Raw genomic sequence first — 17,787 nt, 5'->3', positions numbered from 1 at the left:
GGGGATGGACGGGCAAATGATCAACCCAACTCAACCCAATCAATGAACGGGTTAAAATTGGGTTGGGTTCGGGCGGGTTATAACTAAAAAAATCCTGCTTGTTCGGGTTTAAAGTCGGGTTAAACATGGACAGGTTCGGATTGGCCCAACCCAAGTTGTACCTCTAATTTGTATAACTACCACAAGATATCATTAAACCTCACCCTTACGAACGATCGAACTCCATAGCAAAAGTCTGCCTACATGTTGTGGAGGGAGAGTAGATTGGAATTTCCCGCAGCAGCTAATTTTTAAGCCTGGATAAAACACAATTTCAGTGACTTTTTGTGTATGGACATTTTATATTTTTTTCAAAATAGGCACGTAACAATGCCAACGTAGTGTTACAATGAGCCTTTCTCTTGTGCGTACCAACATCGAACGGCTGTAACGATTCGAGTGTATCGGTAGAATTGGGTCTAAAGACACGTATAATTGACGAGGTTGTGACTCCTTTTCAGCCAACTAAGGATGGGCAATGGTTATGCGGACGAGTAACCACGGTTAATTTACCAATAACCGTTTATGTTAATACCCGCATAACCGTTAACCCGTTGGGTAATTGCCTAAACGGTTATACCCATACTCATAACCGTTTATAAACGGTTAACCATACCCATAACCGCATACTCATTTAACTGTAACCGTTTAATACCCGTTTACCCATTTATCCTTTTTAACCTGTTTATCTTTTTTTTTTACCATTACCCTTTTTTCACCCGTCTACATGTTTTTTAACAACTTGAAAATTAAAAAAAAATTGTCATAATTTTTTTTTTCACAATTAAACACCGTTATAGGTACATTCATCATACATTTCCATATTTTAATTTTGTAAGTCCTTATACCATTCCAATAATTGAAATAATAGTTTACGGACGATATTTTTAACTATTACCAATGAAGGTAAATATAATATTTTCAAAGTATTATTAGGTTACAAAAATTGTTTAGAATACATTTTTGTCAAAGCATTTCTGTCAATTTCACGGTTACCCGCAAGGAATTTAAATTAATTTGGCCAATTCCTTGATGATGAGAATCATCATTCCTGTAGTAGTGTTATTGAGAGAAGGACCGATGAATTCCTTGCTAATTTATTGGATGCTAAGTATTATTGGATCGAAAACATGGTTTGTGTTAGTTTTACATATATAAAATAAATTGGTAAACGGTTACCCGTTTATAACCGTGGTTAATACCCATAACCGCCCATTTAAATTTCACGGGTAAACGATTATACCCATAACTGTTTATTTATCTTAACGGTTACCCATAACCAATGGGTATTTGCCCATCCCTAGTGAGGATACATAGCTTCTGAATTCTCCAAGGAGCATTATTACTCACTGTCATTGCATATGACCGGGTGCTATTAGATGTTTGAGTGTTCAATTCCATCCGCCAAAAAATACAAAGGGGCTCAATAAAGTCAAAAGGACAACAACTAGAGTCTACAACTTAAGTAAAACTTGCTAAATGAGGGAACAAACGTCCCTAAACACGAACAAAAACTCACTTAATACACATGGGCGACACAACCGTATTCCTACGAGTGCTTGAAAAACCCGCCACAACCCCTCCACGCTGCCGCAAAGAAAACGCTCCATGTTGATTTGGCTCAAAACAATATCCAAGGAAATACATGATGCCTATACCTGGTTTTTTTGTTTTCACTCCATACGGGTGTCTCTACAATTCTGCATCTGGCTTTGAAACTCATGAATGAGTAGCATTTCCTATCATACAGCCAGCTGCTCCGAAAGACCACAGAAAATATTCACAAACCATCATGACCAAAGTTCCGTTGTTTGAACAGTTTTAGCCAAGCAGATCTCGAAACAAGTTGGGATTCGGCCTTGTTGGTGTCACGCCCATCTGCCTTACACGTGAATCCTTTTCCAAGGCATCTTTAGGGTTAGGACCCTTATTAATCTGTGTTACCCCACCTTGAGCAGTCCTTGTAGCACTTGATAACTCAGATGTAAGATTAAACTCATCCCTGTTGGTCGGCAAAAGATCCCCAACACTGCTACTGAGCCCACTGACAGGTGTATCTGCATATAATCCCATAAAATCAGGTGTCTTTGCTGTACCATGATTCACATTTGCCGCAACGTCAGTTTGATCAAGAAGCCCTTCTAACTGCTTAAAAGGATCTACAGACGGAGCAGAACTAGTTGAGTCACCCAAGTCAAGCAAGTCTGGAGCTGGTTCATGATTAACTTCAGCGTGTACAACTGCAGCCTTTGGCGCCTGGGACTTCTCTGAAGCATGGCTACCCACCTTAGATGCCTTATGGTTGGCAGAAGATGACCTCTTCTCGGTTTTTGATGAGCCTCCAAACAGAGAAGAGGCAAGCTTCTGCTTTTCTTGAGAAATCTCAACCTGTGGCCGCCTTGAATCATAAGTGTCACGTGCTTTTGAATTTGAAGTGCCCACGCTATCTACTTGTGTGACCCCATTCGTTGTGTTGTGGGAAGTAGAACTTGAAGAGCTCGAGCTCGGTGATGCAGAAGAAGAGTATGTTGGCCTGCCCCATTTTTTTTGTACACCATCAAGTCGTAGCTTAAGTTCCGACGATCCTGCATCTGAGACAGATGGCGATGATGCAGGTTGGCGGGTCTCCCTCGCATAAGATGGTTCTAGCACTGGAACAAGCTCAGTTGAGGAAGCAACTGCAGCTGGGGGAACTCTTGATGACACTACTGGCTTTGGAAGATCATACGCTTCAAACCTAAGACTATGGGTTAAAGCTTCATGGTGATCTTGGTTTCCGAAGTTGCTGACATCTAACACTCCTGAGCGCTCATTCTCGGGAATATAGGGCTGAGCGCCTTTTTCTAGTGCTTCTTGGACATAGCCATTGAGGAATGAAAGGTTTTTATCAATCTGCAAAAGAAGATGAAGATATTAGTACATATATAATTATAAATGTAATCTTTATTTTAGATAAATAAATAACCTCTACAGGAGATGGTGTATATGCAGAGCAGAATCCCAAATCAAATGTTTTCCGGAATAATGGAGAAATATGCAAAACCTTTCAAAAGAACAAAAAGAACACCCACAACTAAAGGGAAGAAATAAGATGCAAGGACTAGGAAGGACAGAAGCCAGCAAACTAACTCCAACACTAAGTTGAAACACTTGCTAGGTATCCAGGTAGTACCAACCAAGTTTCACCCATGTTGGTAAAGTAAGAAATTCTAATCACAAACCGATTGTGAAGTTTTCTTCATTTACACCAAGATCTTTTCCAAAATGTTTTCCAATGTACAGTTTAATAATATTAATTGAGATCATCGCAATTGGGACCTGAAGATGACAGTCTTTATATTGATCCATTCCATACATATACATGAAAATATACATAAATGAAAATGGTAAAGAATGGGGAGCTGATTGCTCGGTGTATAAAAGACATGTGGGGCATATTTGAATAGCAAGCAAGCAAGCAGTCTCATTTGGATCCATGTTCGTTTTTCATAGTTTTTGTATTGTGCGTTACATTCTTCAGAATCTATATATTCTTGTCTAACATGAATAATTCTGCATCATGATTTTTGAGAATGCATCCATGAAACACTACCATATACATCGTCACGATGTGAAAAAGTGAACTACATTTCATCAAGATATTTAAACATGAGAGATATATTGTGACTTGGAAAAGTGTATTATGTCGCATTACAATAAGCTCTGAGAAATACATTTTTATGAGACAAATACATCAGTTCATTTTTCATATACTAACATTACAATAATTAAGGGTTAAATCTAAAAATTCTTACCAAACAAATAATTTAGTACAACAAACCTGAAAATAATGAAAGTTATACAATTTTTTTGAGTTAACTTAGAGACTATCAATGGAATCCTATTTTTACGGTATGTTAATGGACGTTGCAAAATAAAAGAAAATATGTCGATCAGAATCGGACTCTACACATGGAAAAAATCATTTGGCATAACACAGAAAAAGGCTCCACAATCTTAATGTAGGACTGCTGTAATTCTTAATACTTGATAAGACATAAAAGCATAGCACGAGTAGACAATATGACCTCAATGTCTTCACAACTTGCGTCTAGCGGCATTATACTCTCAACAGCAGGAGCATCTAAGCTAATGACAGCTTGCAATTCATATGCACGCTGTTGTAGATCTGTTGAGTGAGAAGCTGATAATTCTTCCACCAAAGACTGACACTGCATGGGAATAAAGATTTTTATCAATCGAAAAGTACCTCCGTGACGAGCCAAAACAAAATGAAAATGACAACACTATAGCTAACCAATGATAGATGAATGTGATCTTGTAAGTTCTGTCCATAGAATTTCAATGTACAACTATTCATATCACTACAACTCTAAAACATATCTCCTAGATTTATCTTCAAACTTTTCCAAGTCCAGCCATCAAATTATAATTTCTTAAAAACAGAGGGAGTACACCATACTTAAAAAGGTCGTACCCAGTGCACAAGGCTCCCGCTTAAACAAGAAAATTTAAATAAATTTAGAAAAGAAAAAAAAACATTGATTAGAAAAGAAAATCCAACACTGATTCAGTTTCTTGTCAGATAGGAAACGTATGACTACATGCATCCTTACATATAATTCCACAGCATGCTACCAAATGAAGATCTACATGAGAAGATGTTTAAATCTAAGCAGACACTATAAGCATGGAAATTGATATTGTAGTAAAAGTGAAGTTAGGATTAAAGAGTTCCTTAAATGCACCTCAGGTAGGATCTCGACTTTTCTCCGAGCGGATATTTCAAATGCATATATTTTCATGATTGCTGTAACAGCATAAGCCTGTAAAAGAAGAACATACTCACTTCAGTTTCAACAAATAAGAAATAAGCATGGATATAAAATAAACACAACATGGATGGTGCATTTTCTATGAATTGAAAGAATTAAAGTTCAACCAGAAAACATACAAGATAGAATATTTTTGCATTTAATTTTTGTTAAAACTTCAAAAAAAGGATAAGATAAAACCAGAAACACCGTTCAGCCCATGAAAATCTAAATAGAGGATTAGAATTACCTTTGCTTATTCTTAATCAAATGGAAAATAAAGAGTTTGTTCCCTACATTGCCTTCTTTATTTTTTTTTTTTCCCAATGATCTCATGTTTCTATAACTACACATGAGGCCCTGCTTATTCAAATGATCTCTGGTTTGGACATGTGAAACAAAGACCTACAGACGCTCTGGTTAGAAGATGTGATTATGAGACAAAGGCTTAAGGCCAAAGGGGTAGAGGAAGGCCTAGGAAGACTTGGAAAGAGACTCTTAAGAAAAGACTTGGACTACTTGGAGCTAACGGAAGACATGACACAAAACTAAGCGCAATGGCCTTCTAGGATTCACAAAGCCGACCCCACTTAGTGGGAAAAGGATTTGTTGTTGTTGTACCTTTTAATCCCAATTCTTAAAAATATACGTGTATATATATATATATATATATATTGTTTTAATTATGATTTGCACCCACATTCTTTTGATTCAATTGTTGTTACCGCTAATAGGCCCCGATGGTAGCCTCCCTTTGAAGGTCCACAAGCATATAGGTCACAGCTTGACTGTTCCAAACCATGCCGTCACAGCTGCACCGTTCCAAACCATGCCAGAGCCCAGTTTTCTTGAGGAAGTTTTTTATGTGCAAAAGATTTATACATACTTTTGGCAGATTGGAGAGTTTTATTCAAGCAATTCTAGCTGATGTAATTTGAGAGTGGATTTCTTGTCCACAATTGTACTTTTGATGGCTTTTTCTTAAATAAATATTTTAGTTTGAGAGAAATCAAAGAAAACAGAATCGCGTTGAGAGTCCGCATCTAGTACTTGTCTGATGAGCTCTGGTATGATATTTATAATCATAGAATCAAAATGCCTAAGCCACTGAGGAAAGACACAAGAACATAAGCAGATGTTTGTACTTCATGCACATGCTAAACATACAAACTTAACATGAAAGACTACAAAGTTGAGGTTCAATGGTTTTTGATAAAGGAAGCCAGCATATCCCATATGCCACTTTAAAGCGCCAATAGTATGTCCAAGTTTAAATCAATAACTAATTCATCTCACTGAGCATTTTGCTTCCCCAGCCAAGTGAAAAACTATAGAATCATCATCCGGTTACCAAATGGAAACCAAAACTCAAAATATGCAGTCATTGAACAATTAGGAATTGGATAGTATTACCAAAAGGCAGTAGAAAAATAAAATTCAAAATCATAAGCAGAAGATGGCTCACAGATCTGTCATAGAAAACTAACTAAAACTCAAAGCAAGTTAATGTTCACATGGAAATAGTTATTGAATTACGAAATCATTCAGTTTCGTAGATGTCAGCAGCTTGCTGCCATGTATAACTTATTCTGAACAATTTAAAAATATATTTTTTTTGCAAAAGGAAATGAAATGGAGTCATAGTCTAATATGCATCTTAAATATTTTGTACCATGACTTAATATCCAAATTTAAGAAGCATGGAAATCCCTTCCATTCAAACTAAAATACAAATTCAGATGATGCAAACTCTAGTTACGAAAATCTGACTTCGAAGAATACCTTGACGGATTCGTCGTTTGAATATGACTCTGCAACATCACATAACTTCCCAGTGATATAGGAAGCAGAATATTTTCCATCAGCAGTTCCATATTCCCCCAAAACCCAACAAATAACCTGAGATCAACTAAAATTAAGACATCGACAGGAAAATTCTTTCTAAAAAATTAACATAAAAGAAGAGAAAAAGTACAGAGGAGTTAATGTACCTGAAGAAATACAGATGGAAGCTTTGGCTCACCAATTATGCGTAAATATGACTCCACCTAAACACAAAGAAGTTTTTTTCTTTACCATACACAATAAGTGAAAAATAAAGGAACTGGTGGATGACAGAGTGCAGAAGCAAGCAATGCACAAATATTGTAAACATGCTACTTTGATATAATTTTCAAATGTTTTTAAAGCTATATAAGGTGAAGAAAAAAGGTGACTGCAGCAAAATATCTTCTCTGCTGAGTTTAATGGGGACTGTTGAACTAATGGCAAACAAATGAAAACTTAGTGATTTAGCAACCCCAAAAAAATTCATCCCAATCAATGAACAAGGCAGTAACAAGTAATGCTTCTTTCCCAATGAGGTAAAGTAAATCTCAAAGAAATATCTACCTCTGCGGCCTTAAAAAAACAGGAGATATGCATCAGACGGGTGAAAAAGGTCAGAATAAAAAAATACATAGGTCCAGTGGTGGTTTTGTAAAACAACCCACCATCGCTCTACGTAATAACTACAACATAGTTCAAAGAACAAACTCTTTGGCAACAAAAATCAGGTTGCCTATTGTTGGCTACAATATACATTATACGAGAAAGTTAGCTAATGCCCCTGAATTGCAGGTTGTGTTCCACATTGCCCCTGAACATAATTTGGTGTTGGTATACACTAATTTCACATTATTTCCCCTTATCAGTTCAGTGGTAGACAAGGAGGTGGTGGTAGTGTGGTGGTAGTGTGGTGGAGACAGATGAAGATTATAAAATAATGGAGAAATGAGAGAAAAAAGAGACGGAAGCTTGAGGGTAAGTTACATAATTTTATGCAAATTAGAACACATGGCCCTTGTGGGTTGATGTATCAAATTTTCTGAATTAACAACGCATCCTTCTAAAATGATGTGTCCATGCTTTCCCATCAATTGTAGATGGTCTGAGTAATTTATGGGACTATTTGAGGAATCTACAATTAAAGGGACAGAGTTTAATGGGAACCTTTGAGATCAAATAAAACTATAGGAGGGCGTATTTTCATTAATATTGAATGAAACAGTTATAAACATAAGTGCAAAATCAAAGTTACATACCGCAGATGATCTCAACTGACTATCTGCAGTATCATCATCCTCTCCAAATCCCTCGGCAATCAACTTCATCAAGTTATGTGCCACCTTAACATTCACTAGATCCCCGGCATGTTCGAAGACTTTATTCATGGTCTGCAGTGAAAACATATCAGACAACGACATTGGATGTTCAATAAGCATTAACAAAATTGCTCCCTAATAGAACTAGAATTTAATTACAGCATGTATTACACTTACCTGGATAAACCATTGATTACTTGGTGCAAATTGCTCTGCAAGCTCCACACATCTAGAAGCTATGTATGCTTTGTAATGGTTGTCATTAATGCTAATCATGTAATCAATCATACGATCCACAATTACTTCCACATTGGAGGACTTGGTCATCTTGTACAATAATTCAAACGTTTTTCGCTTCAGAGTATCATCTGGGTCCTGCATTATGCACATCAAACTTCACTTAACTTAAAAAGTTACAAGCACAACTCTAAAACAGAATACCTAAAACTAAATGAGAATCTCGTACCTCTAAGCAATCAATGACGGCTAGTTGGTGTTGCTCGGCAATCTCTGGACTAATCTTTATCAGTCGACCAAGGGCATCAATGCCCATATATTTCAAATTGTGACTGTCACTCTGTCCACGAAATAACTAACATGAATTGGCGTTTAACCCTCTTAAACATCTAGATGTAGACCATAATTCGCACAAAATTACACTGAAAAAAAAAGATCAAAAAGTTGAAACCTTCAAAAATCTTGAGATGACTTGAGCAGCCTGTTCTAACAACTTAGGATTAGGATATATGGAAGAAACGCAACAAATGCACTCGTAAAGAACAGCATTTCCAATATTACTTGTGGATTCGCTCTTCCGAAATATATCGCCGACTACCATATACATGCTCTCACTTGATTGCTTATCACCACTCCCCAACAATGCCAAAATCTTCAACAACCTAATCTGCATTGTCAAATTCAATCACTAAATTACATCGCTTTACACTTAGGAGAGCTATCATTTCAATTACTTTGTCATACCAAAAAAGATAAATTCACACACAAAGTAGCTCAGCTCCAATCATAGTAAGTAAAACCTGAATAAAGGGCGCCGGAAGCTGATGGTAATCGTAGGCCTTAGGCAACCTGCGCTCGGCGACCTGCTTGAGAATGCTGACAAAGCTGACCACCAAATCCTTATAAGAATTCACATCGATGGTAATGAGATCAAACAGCGGCCAGAGCGTGGCACCCATGACGCCCGGATCGTTATCGCAAAGCCGCTTCCGAAAACTCGACACTAGATGCGAAACAGAGGAGGGCGATTTCTGATAAAACCGGTGAAGCGCCATGATGGCTTTCTTCCTGACAGCCTCCTTGGGATGGGCGAGGAGGTCGACGACCTGGGGCAAAACGGCAGGCACAGTCTCGTCGTTGATGAGCTTGCAAACGGCATTGAGGGCGGCGCAAACGACGAGGTAATTGTCAGACCTGAGATCCTTCTGGATGGTGTTGACGATCAAGATGATCAAATCGTGATCGTCACTGAGGAAGAGGGAAACGGCGAGGTAACCGGTGCGCTTGAGGAGGAGGTTATCGTCGTGAGTCATCTTAACGGCGTGAATGTAGGCGAAGGAGCCGTCGTGGCCGAGCATTTCAACGTAGACGAGGCGGACGATGTACTCCTTCATCTTGCGCTTGGGGATTTCGGGCTCGGAGAGACGTCGTTTAAGGGTTTCGATCTCGAGGAGGACGATGCGCTCCTCCTCCGCCTTAGATCGAGCTTCGCCGATGGACTTGACGAGGTCGAGGAACTCCTTGGATTGGCCGAAGCCGCCCTGGGAGCCCATAGCGAGTTCCCGGCCGATGGTCTTGAGCTGCTCCATTGATGATTGAGGGTTGGAATATTAGGGTTTTGGATGGAGAAATAGGGTTTCAATTTGGGGGAAGTAATCAGTTAATTTCCATTGCAGGAAGAAGGGGAGAGAGAGGGCCTGTGGGTAGATCTGATTCCGGAGAGAGAATGTGTTTGTCATGACTCGTGTGTGTTTATGATTTCAAGGTGGATGGTGAGAGTACGAAAGACGGCAGAGGTGACAAAAAATAGGTTACAGTAATGCTAAGAATTAAAATTATAAATTAAATAATAGGTTACCAATAAAAATGAGTACGCCTATCAACACTTAATAATAAATCAATCATCAATTTATATGTTTTTTAATTTCCAAAATTTAGTCTCCTAGCATTACTCTATAATTAAAACGTATTTTGGTTATGTCTGGAGGTGAAATATTTTAAGTTGTTAAGATTCAAATTAATACAATATTATGGCTAATATGTATTTTGTTTCACATTAAATGTTTGAATTTGACTTATTATGTTCTAACCGCATTTTTAAATAAAATGTCAAATTTTAAACATAAAATTTAAATTTAAAAGCTTATGTGACACTTTAATCTTTGAAGGTTTTATCATTCATCTAATATGTTAAATTACAGAGAAATTGCTAAAAATTACTCATTTTCTTAATCTTATGACTGAAATAGGACAAGCTGCCATGCACACAACATTCACAAAAACGAAATGACGAAAATACCCACATATAAAATGTAAAAGCTAAGCCTAATCTCCGTTCGCTTAGTGTAGATAATATCATTTGTTTAAAAAAAAAATACAATTTCACAAGTGATGTCGTCATGTTTTTTTTATTTTGAAGAAAGAATTGTGAGCTCTGGGTTTTCAGATTTATGAGCATATTATGTGCATATCGTGTCCATATCATTAGAAACAAATGATTTTAATGGGATTTCCAGAATTTAGAGTTAGGTCAAAGATTTGTAAACGACAAATTACAAATCCTTACGTATTTATAAAATCTAGCCCCACATATCTCTCAACGCCATTTATTGCACGATATATGTCTACAACAAAACCGATACACGTTCTAAATATTGCATCAAGAACCCTAATTTCTTACAGTGAAAACAAAAATCTCAAATTAAAAAAATTGAAAGCTCTAATCTGCCCGCGACACTCGAATTTCAAAAAATGATCCATTGCATCAATAGGATGCGCTAAGAAAAGTAATAGAAACGAGAGAGAGAGAGAGAGAGAGAGAGAGAGAGAGAGAGATTGTTCTAGTGGTGGAAGCAAATAGGGAGGCCATGGCTGCGGGGTATGTTTGATGTTCTAGGAATCGAATCGATGTATGTTGGATGTTCCATGTTAGACTTGGAAAGGCTATGGCTGGTCCTTCAAATCCTCGTCAGCTGCTTGTTGCACCTTGGAGCACCTCATAGCAGCAGCACCACCACCACCAGGCATAGTACCTCAAGATGAAGGCGAGTGTGAGCACCACCCACTCCAAGCAGAATATCACCACTTCTCACAAGCCTCCAGCCGTCCAGCGACTCCCCGTCTTCATCTCTCTCTCTCTCTCTCTTTCTCCTCTCCCTTTCTCTCTACAAAATAAAAAATGATGGTTGAAATTTTTGAGTAATCCCTTTATATGAGAGCATAATTAGGTAATTGTACGTTTTAGAAAAATCTTATTTTTGTCCTATTGATGTGGATGGCATGTGCGTACCATGTCTATATTTGGTTTGTCCTATTTCAATTCTAAGATTAAGGGAATGGGTCGTTTTAGGCAATCTCACTAAATTAAATTTTTCATAATTGTAATAAATACTTTTAGAACAAAAAACAATAAAAAATGATAAAAAAATAAAACATTTATTAATCATTTAAAAATAAATTTGGAGTTGCTATCAAATTTTACAGCAACCTCCTTTATTGTCGATCCACGTCATGTCACATAAGAATTTGTTCAGTAAGAAAAATTAATATTGTCTTTCTTACTGTTGTTGTTAACGTGAACTTTTTGACATCTCTCATAAAGATGATCTTAGTTGACTGACCAGTTTTACCCGTCAACAAATTGCATTCCTGGCATCCAATTTCGGGAAAGTTTACTATGAGGAAAATGCTAGGAATAATTTTGTGAAACCATATTTGTGCTGCCTTTCTAAATTGCTAATTGGGAACTATGATTAACACTTCAAAAATTTCATTCTACACTCTTCACGAGTGCATTTTTCTTTCTAATTATAGAAAGTTTGGAGTGCCAAATAATTTTTTTGGAGTGCTAATAACAATTCTAATATAGAGGTGAGACCTATTGCAGCATCGACCCCCTACCCAACTGTATGATACCAGACAACAGTGCTAACCTTAAGGCAAATGTCTCCACTTGGAAACCAAATGCTTTTTTCGTCTCCGCAACTAATGAATCTTCGAAAGCGGAAGCATATCGAGGGGCAGTAAATCCACTTCAAATTACTCTCGACGTGATAAGACTCCTGCACGATTTACTGAAAGCGTAAATGTCATCAGAAACGGCTTAAATGTCCTTAGACTTCGACATGAACTTCCGTTTACGTTGATCACGATCTATTCACGTAGAGTGAGAAACGGCTTAAATGTCATCAGAACTGCAATTGCCTCGACCACATTCAAGATGAAGAATATCATCTGGCTTCCTGCAATCGAAAATTGAAGCGGTTATGTTTCTAAACCATGCGAGCTGTCAGTAAATCCACGATGAAAAGTTGGTCAAGTACGATACCAGGTAGGAGGGCAGCATCCCGACGTTTTTGTGCCCAAGAAAACCTGTTGAGACGAAATCATGATTAACATAAGAAAGGAAGATTTTTGAATTCTTTACGATGAGATCATGCAATACAAATTTCATATCATTGGTAAAGTGTAAGGCTTGTAAACTCGCCTTCACCGAAAAACAAGTATACTATTGAACAGTATCAACAAGAAACATCGTATAACAACATCACGTCAACTCCCAGTTGGCGTACTTACTAGAACGAATATATGGATTTAAGCATCGCCCATAAGTAAAAGAAAGCTAAACTTACAATGCACCACCAGCAGCTGGAGCAATTGCCTTGAACAGTGACATTGCTGTCATAGAAAGTCCATTAGCTGCGCCTCTTTGTTTTTGGTCCTGTTGTTTAATCACGGCCAAGTCACGACACATTTTCTATTGAAGATCAATAATCTCATGACTTGAGACGAGGGGAGAATTTTAAACCAGTTAATTCGAGAAGAAAATTACCACCGCTCTGTTTTGAAGGATGAACATGCCGGTTATAATCGTGATCTAATTGTACACAAAAAATTTAAAAGTTAGAGCACAACACGTACAAGAGAAGATAATTGTAAGCAATTGGAAGCCTTTTGATATCTTTTGTCGGTACCAGCGAGTATTCCCCCGAAAGAAAAGTACATAAAAATTGACAAACTATATATCAATTTCTATGGAGTAGATAAAAGTAGAGTTTTGCTTTCGTAGCTCGTATTATGATTAATACACTAAATGAGGGGCATTCATGCAATGATGCATACAGTGTATTAATTAAAATGAGCTCCAAAATTATGGATGGATGCACATACAGATATGACATTCTTCAGCACAGATGCACAGTTTAACAGCACGAAAAGTGAGAGCCCGGACAACATTGCTATAAACGGGTAACTTGACAACAGGGGTATGGATATAATCTGCACGCGAATGAAAAAACCATGAAGATAAAAATTTGGGGTGTGCTGTCCACACACCCCTTGTTAATTTATGTCCGTTGATCTTCTTCAATTCATCTGATCGACGGCCGAAAACTAAAAAGGTGTGGGAGAAGTAAAAAGGAGTGTGTGGATATCACACCCCTATAATTAATATCAGTCACCAGGAATTAGGTCAAAGGACAATTATTTGCAAAAAGAACTAAAGTGCGGAAGGTAGTATACTGCACAGGGAACAGGAGCGGAAAACTTACCCCTCCAACGCGAGCAATCATAACAGGACCAAGAAGCCTTTCAACATATGGATATAGAGTAATTTGGAAGACAAAAAGACTAAAACCTACAAGTTGATTAAGTTGTCAGCCATTGTTCTGTATATGTAGTTAGTCACATATCGAAACAAGCAGAGACCGCATATAAAGCAAATATCCCAGATATGTTATGCATATCATAATGTGCTTTAGGAACATGTGGAAATATCAAGTGTTACCAGAAATTGCAAGAACTTCACCAACGTCCTCAGTTGTAAAGCTCAAACCCCCAAACTTCCGAGGACTCACGGCCCATAATGAGAATATCTGTTTTAAATGAATCATAAGAAACACATAGTATATCACTTCAAGTAAAAGAGAGGAAAAGGAAAAGGGAAGATGCGGAAAATTGTACTATACCGTGTTAAAATGAAAAAACGCACGGAAGTTACCTCTGCATAAGCCATGTCATGAAGTGAGAAAACACAATAAACAATGATTGAAGACATTAAGGGCCAATTCTTGAAAAGGTTTTCTTTAGGTGTTTGTTCTTCAGTTTTTTGCTTTTCATTTGCATCAGACCCACCAGATGCAGTTTCCAAAGCTTCATAAGAATCATCGTGTAATCTAGCTTTTCCGTTGTGCTGGTGTAAAGTTTCCTGCAACCACCAAAATACGGAAATTTTCTGTTAATGCGTATAGTTTCAAAGAGTACTTAATGTAAACATGTGCTAAAGATGAACCAAGCATTACTAGTTTCTCTCTTCTTGGGAGATTGTCAAGAAGTTATATTCAAATAAAGAGTGAAAGACAAGATGTCTGAAATCTTCTCATTCACGTATAAATAAGTTAAGGCGTGCTAGGATGAATGAGTATAGAACGCACGGAGTATATGATTAGATAATATAATATAAGAATGGAACTTGGTATTAACAGGTACTTTTCATTTAGGAACTGCGTCTATATGTAATGCAGGACAGTAAGGGAGGCCTGCATTCAAGATTTCATGGAGGCATCTATTGAGAAAATTGAGAAAAAAATTATAAGAGGCCAAAAACAGCAATGAGGAAAAAATAAAAGAGATTTATCAGCATAAAGGAATATATACTAAGATATGTACCGGAAGCCAGAAAGAAATAATGGTTACTCCAAACGCTAAAGCCGATATACATAGGCAAGGCAAGAAATACGGAAACCTGCACAAATATTTCACATTATATATGGAACATCATACTGCAACAAATAAATAACACAAAAACTTCAGAAATTTGACAATCCATTGCAGTGTACTTAATAAGTAGCCAAACTTACCTCCCAAATATCGAGTTTTGGGAAAATATACTTGGATATTTGTCTGCTGGCTGCATATTGTTAGGTACATCACATTAATAATCTAGAAGACAAGACGCTAAGTGAGAGAGAGAGAGAGAGAGAGAGAGAGATCAACCAGGAAAAAATAACAAAGAATAGAATAGTTTCTTCTTTAGTGTCCAATAGCTCTGAATAGTCATCATATTATACAGACATGCTAGCGCTGCAATAAGATCGTTTTAGTATCCCACAACCTTAAACTCGCAGGAAACAGCCTTGAAATACTAAAATCATCTGCTACCCCATAATTTTCACGAAGCGTACTCGACAGTGAGCCATTATTTGCTCTATTTAACCTATTCCTTCTAAAACCAACGTTCTCACACTCTAACCCCTGTACTAATTCAGAACCGACTGGGACACCTCACGCTTGCTTTCAGCCTTAAAATTAATTCCCATGTGTTAGTGATACCACATGCGCTTCCCATGATTTTTTCTGCAGCAAGTTGCAGCTTTCGTGAATTATTCATGTATGTGGTTGTATAATGACTGTCGAACATGTAGTGTTAAACATATCTAGTTCTACAAAAGAACATGCATTGAAACATTCTCTGACTTTTCCGAAGTATCATATTTGGAATGGAGCTAGTTATTGTTGTTCTTTTTAGAGGATTAAAGAAATTAAGTTGTCTAGGTAAAGGCACATCAACGATACACCTCTTCCATCATTTGACACATATGGAGTCACAAAAAGTTTCATTGAATGGTCTTGCTAAACAATTAGCACGACAAAATACACGCACACTAAGGGATTTTCTGAAGTGTGGTTCCTAGCGTGAAAGTACACGAGGTAGAATTACCTGGGCCAAGAAACCTCCCAAAGCTGGGCCAATGATCAATCCGATACCCCGGGCTACACTAACCTGATAAAAAAGATGATAACTCTCAATGTTGATGATGTAGAACATTTATTAAAAGAAGCTGCAGAACCCAGAGGCCAATGTGGCTTACTGTTGACATGCTTAAAGCTTGGTGTTCTTCTCGGAAGGCTTCACATGCGTATGCCTGGTCATGCAGTTAAATCATATATTCTAAGTAACGGGGACATTACATACGTGGTTGTACAGGTGCAATGACATCATTAATAATCGTACATGACACGATGTAGTACCTTAATCGGCCCAAGCGAACCATTCAAACTTCCAAGAAGAAACCGTGTACAAATAGCCATCCAATAGTTTACACTGAGTCCAAATAAAGTGTTGAAAATAACCCTGAGCCAGTAAATGGTAAAAATAATTTGTAAATACGCAGAGAAAAGTGTTGAAGAAAACAGCCAGTGTTAATTGCCAAATAATCAAAATGAAACTCAATTGCAGAATAGAAGTTACTAACACTGCAACAGTCCCTATAATTATGACAGGCTTCCGACCATAGCGATCCGCCACCATTCCCCACAAAATTGATGTCAGAACTCTGCCAAGCATAAATGAAGCCCCTTCACAATGTACGGAAGTTCTTAAAGGAGGAACGAAATGGTGAAGAATATGAAAGTTAAGTAGTGACGATCATCAACTCACCTACATATCCAGCATAGTAGCCAATGTCTTCCTCTCTTTTAGCAATATGCAAATCCCTGATCTGCAAAACAATAATTTGGAATCCTGAGATACCAAATCTACTTCAACGGGTTTTGAAGGTTGAATTTTTTTATAAAATTTTAGAAATACAAGTAACAACAGTATTAATAAGTATGCACCCACCATGAAATAAAGGAATGGAAAGAGAGATGATACTGGCAGCGCTGCAAAACGATTAGATCAGGGTTAAACCATTTAAAAAAATTACTCCTCTACTAAACAAGTCACTAGCACGCCAAAAATGGGGAGTGTAGCTACAATGAAGCAACCTAATACCCATAGAACATGGAAAAATAGAAGGAGAGTAGGACTTGGAGGCCAAACATTTTATGCCTACAAAAGGCCAATAATCACACCAGCATGGGTTGAAGATAGAGGTTTGAGATCGTTCTATATTTTAGAGGCATTCTAAACAAATACTAAGTTGAGCTTTAGAGTTATTTTTTGCAGGTCCCCTTCCTCCCTCATCGATGGCAAGCGAAGATGGTGTCTAAACCTTCTCAATAAGTTCAAGATTACTTGTTGATGGAGAATTAGTATCCAAATTTTTCCGCTCCAACAGATAAATAAAATCAGAAGGGAAATTTTTTTTTCTTACCAGATGAAAGAGCAATAAGCCATATAGAAACAAGCATTTTAATAGGAAGACCTCTCTGCAGCTCTTTACGCTGTTCCACTACACAGCCGGGACACTCGTCATAGTAAACCTTCTTCAGCAGCGTCTCTCTGCACTCCTCAGCCATGGTTCGAACGATCAATCGCTTCGAACCCGAAGCCCAGAAAATTGGCTCTCTGAATCTGTTTGATTCTGTTAGAAGCTGACTGAGGAGGAGTAGGAGGAGACGTAAAACTTTTTGTCTTCGTATACGTCAGAATTAATATTAAGATGAAAAGTGAAAAAATATCATGGATTGCTAATCATGTTTTGAGTCGGGGTTGGCTGCTTGGTTTGCAATTGACATCATTGCAAGCGTCAACAGGAGAACACATGTATACCCGCAATTATTGGCCTGTCATGTCAATGAATTAATAAAAACGAAACTAATGAAAAATGTTT

General features: G+C 37.5%; 2 protein-coding genes across 4 annotated transcripts; both read right to left on the bottom strand.

Moving 5' to 3' along the window:
• Positions 1 to 1,364: 1,364 nt before the first annotated feature.
• Positions 1,365 to 10,013, bottom strand: LOC103418495 (AP-4 complex subunit epsilon-like). Its single transcript, XM_008356620.4, has 10 exons — positions 9,034 to 10,013; positions 8,685 to 8,900; positions 8,463 to 8,573; positions 8,174 to 8,371; positions 7,937 to 8,068; positions 6,845 to 6,901; positions 6,636 to 6,752; positions 4,788 to 4,865; positions 4,107 to 4,250; positions 1,365 to 2,931 (listed from the first exon to the last, which is right to left on the bottom strand). Exons 1-10 carry the CDS (start codon positions 9,820 to 9,822, stop codon positions 1,861 to 1,863), a joined length of 2,913 nt encoding a protein of 970 aa, XP_008354842.2. The 5' UTR covers positions 9,823 to 10,013; the 3' UTR covers positions 1,365 to 1,860.
• An 812-nt stretch (positions 10,014 to 10,825) lies between these two features.
• Positions 10,826 to 17,690, bottom strand: LOC103418494 (protein ZINC INDUCED FACILITATOR-LIKE 1-like). Of its 3 annotated transcripts, XR_001787967.3 has the most exons (18): positions 17,329 to 17,690; positions 16,854 to 16,894; positions 16,671 to 16,731; positions 16,486 to 16,588; positions 16,262 to 16,364; positions 16,102 to 16,155; positions 15,951 to 16,013; positions 15,091 to 15,140; positions 14,900 to 14,975; positions 14,232 to 14,438; positions 14,019 to 14,106; positions 13,783 to 13,868; positions 13,403 to 13,510; positions 13,065 to 13,109; positions 12,865 to 12,953; positions 12,561 to 12,604; positions 12,166 to 12,474; positions 10,826 to 11,397 (listed from the first exon to the last, which is right to left on the bottom strand). XR_001787967.3 is itself a non-coding variant. In XM_008356618.4 (17 exons), exons 1-17 carry the CDS (start codon positions 17,471 to 17,473, stop codon positions 12,386 to 12,388), a joined length of 1,452 nt encoding a protein of 483 aa, XP_008354840.2. In that variant the 5' UTR covers positions 17,474 to 17,690; the 3' UTR covers positions 11,966 to 12,385. The 3 variants fall into 3 exon arrangements, 2 of the variants coding, with proteins under 2 accessions (XP_008354840.2, XP_017183110.2); XM_008356618.4 differs by lacking the exon at positions 10,826 to 11,397 and having other exon boundaries at positions 11,966 to 12,474; XM_017327621.3 differs by lacking the exons at positions 10,826 to 11,397; positions 13,403 to 13,510 and having other exon boundaries at positions 11,966 to 12,474; positions 17,329 to 17,632.
• Positions 17,691 to 17,787: the final 97 nt, after the last annotated feature.

Source organism: Malus domestica, chromosome 02 (assembly GCF_042453785.1).
Source record: "Malus domestica chromosome 02, GDT2T_hap1".
Taxonomy (NCBI): domain Eukaryota; kingdom Viridiplantae; phylum Streptophyta; class Magnoliopsida; order Rosales; family Rosaceae; genus Malus; species Malus domestica.
This window is presented reverse-complemented; position numbering and strand designations above follow the sequence as displayed.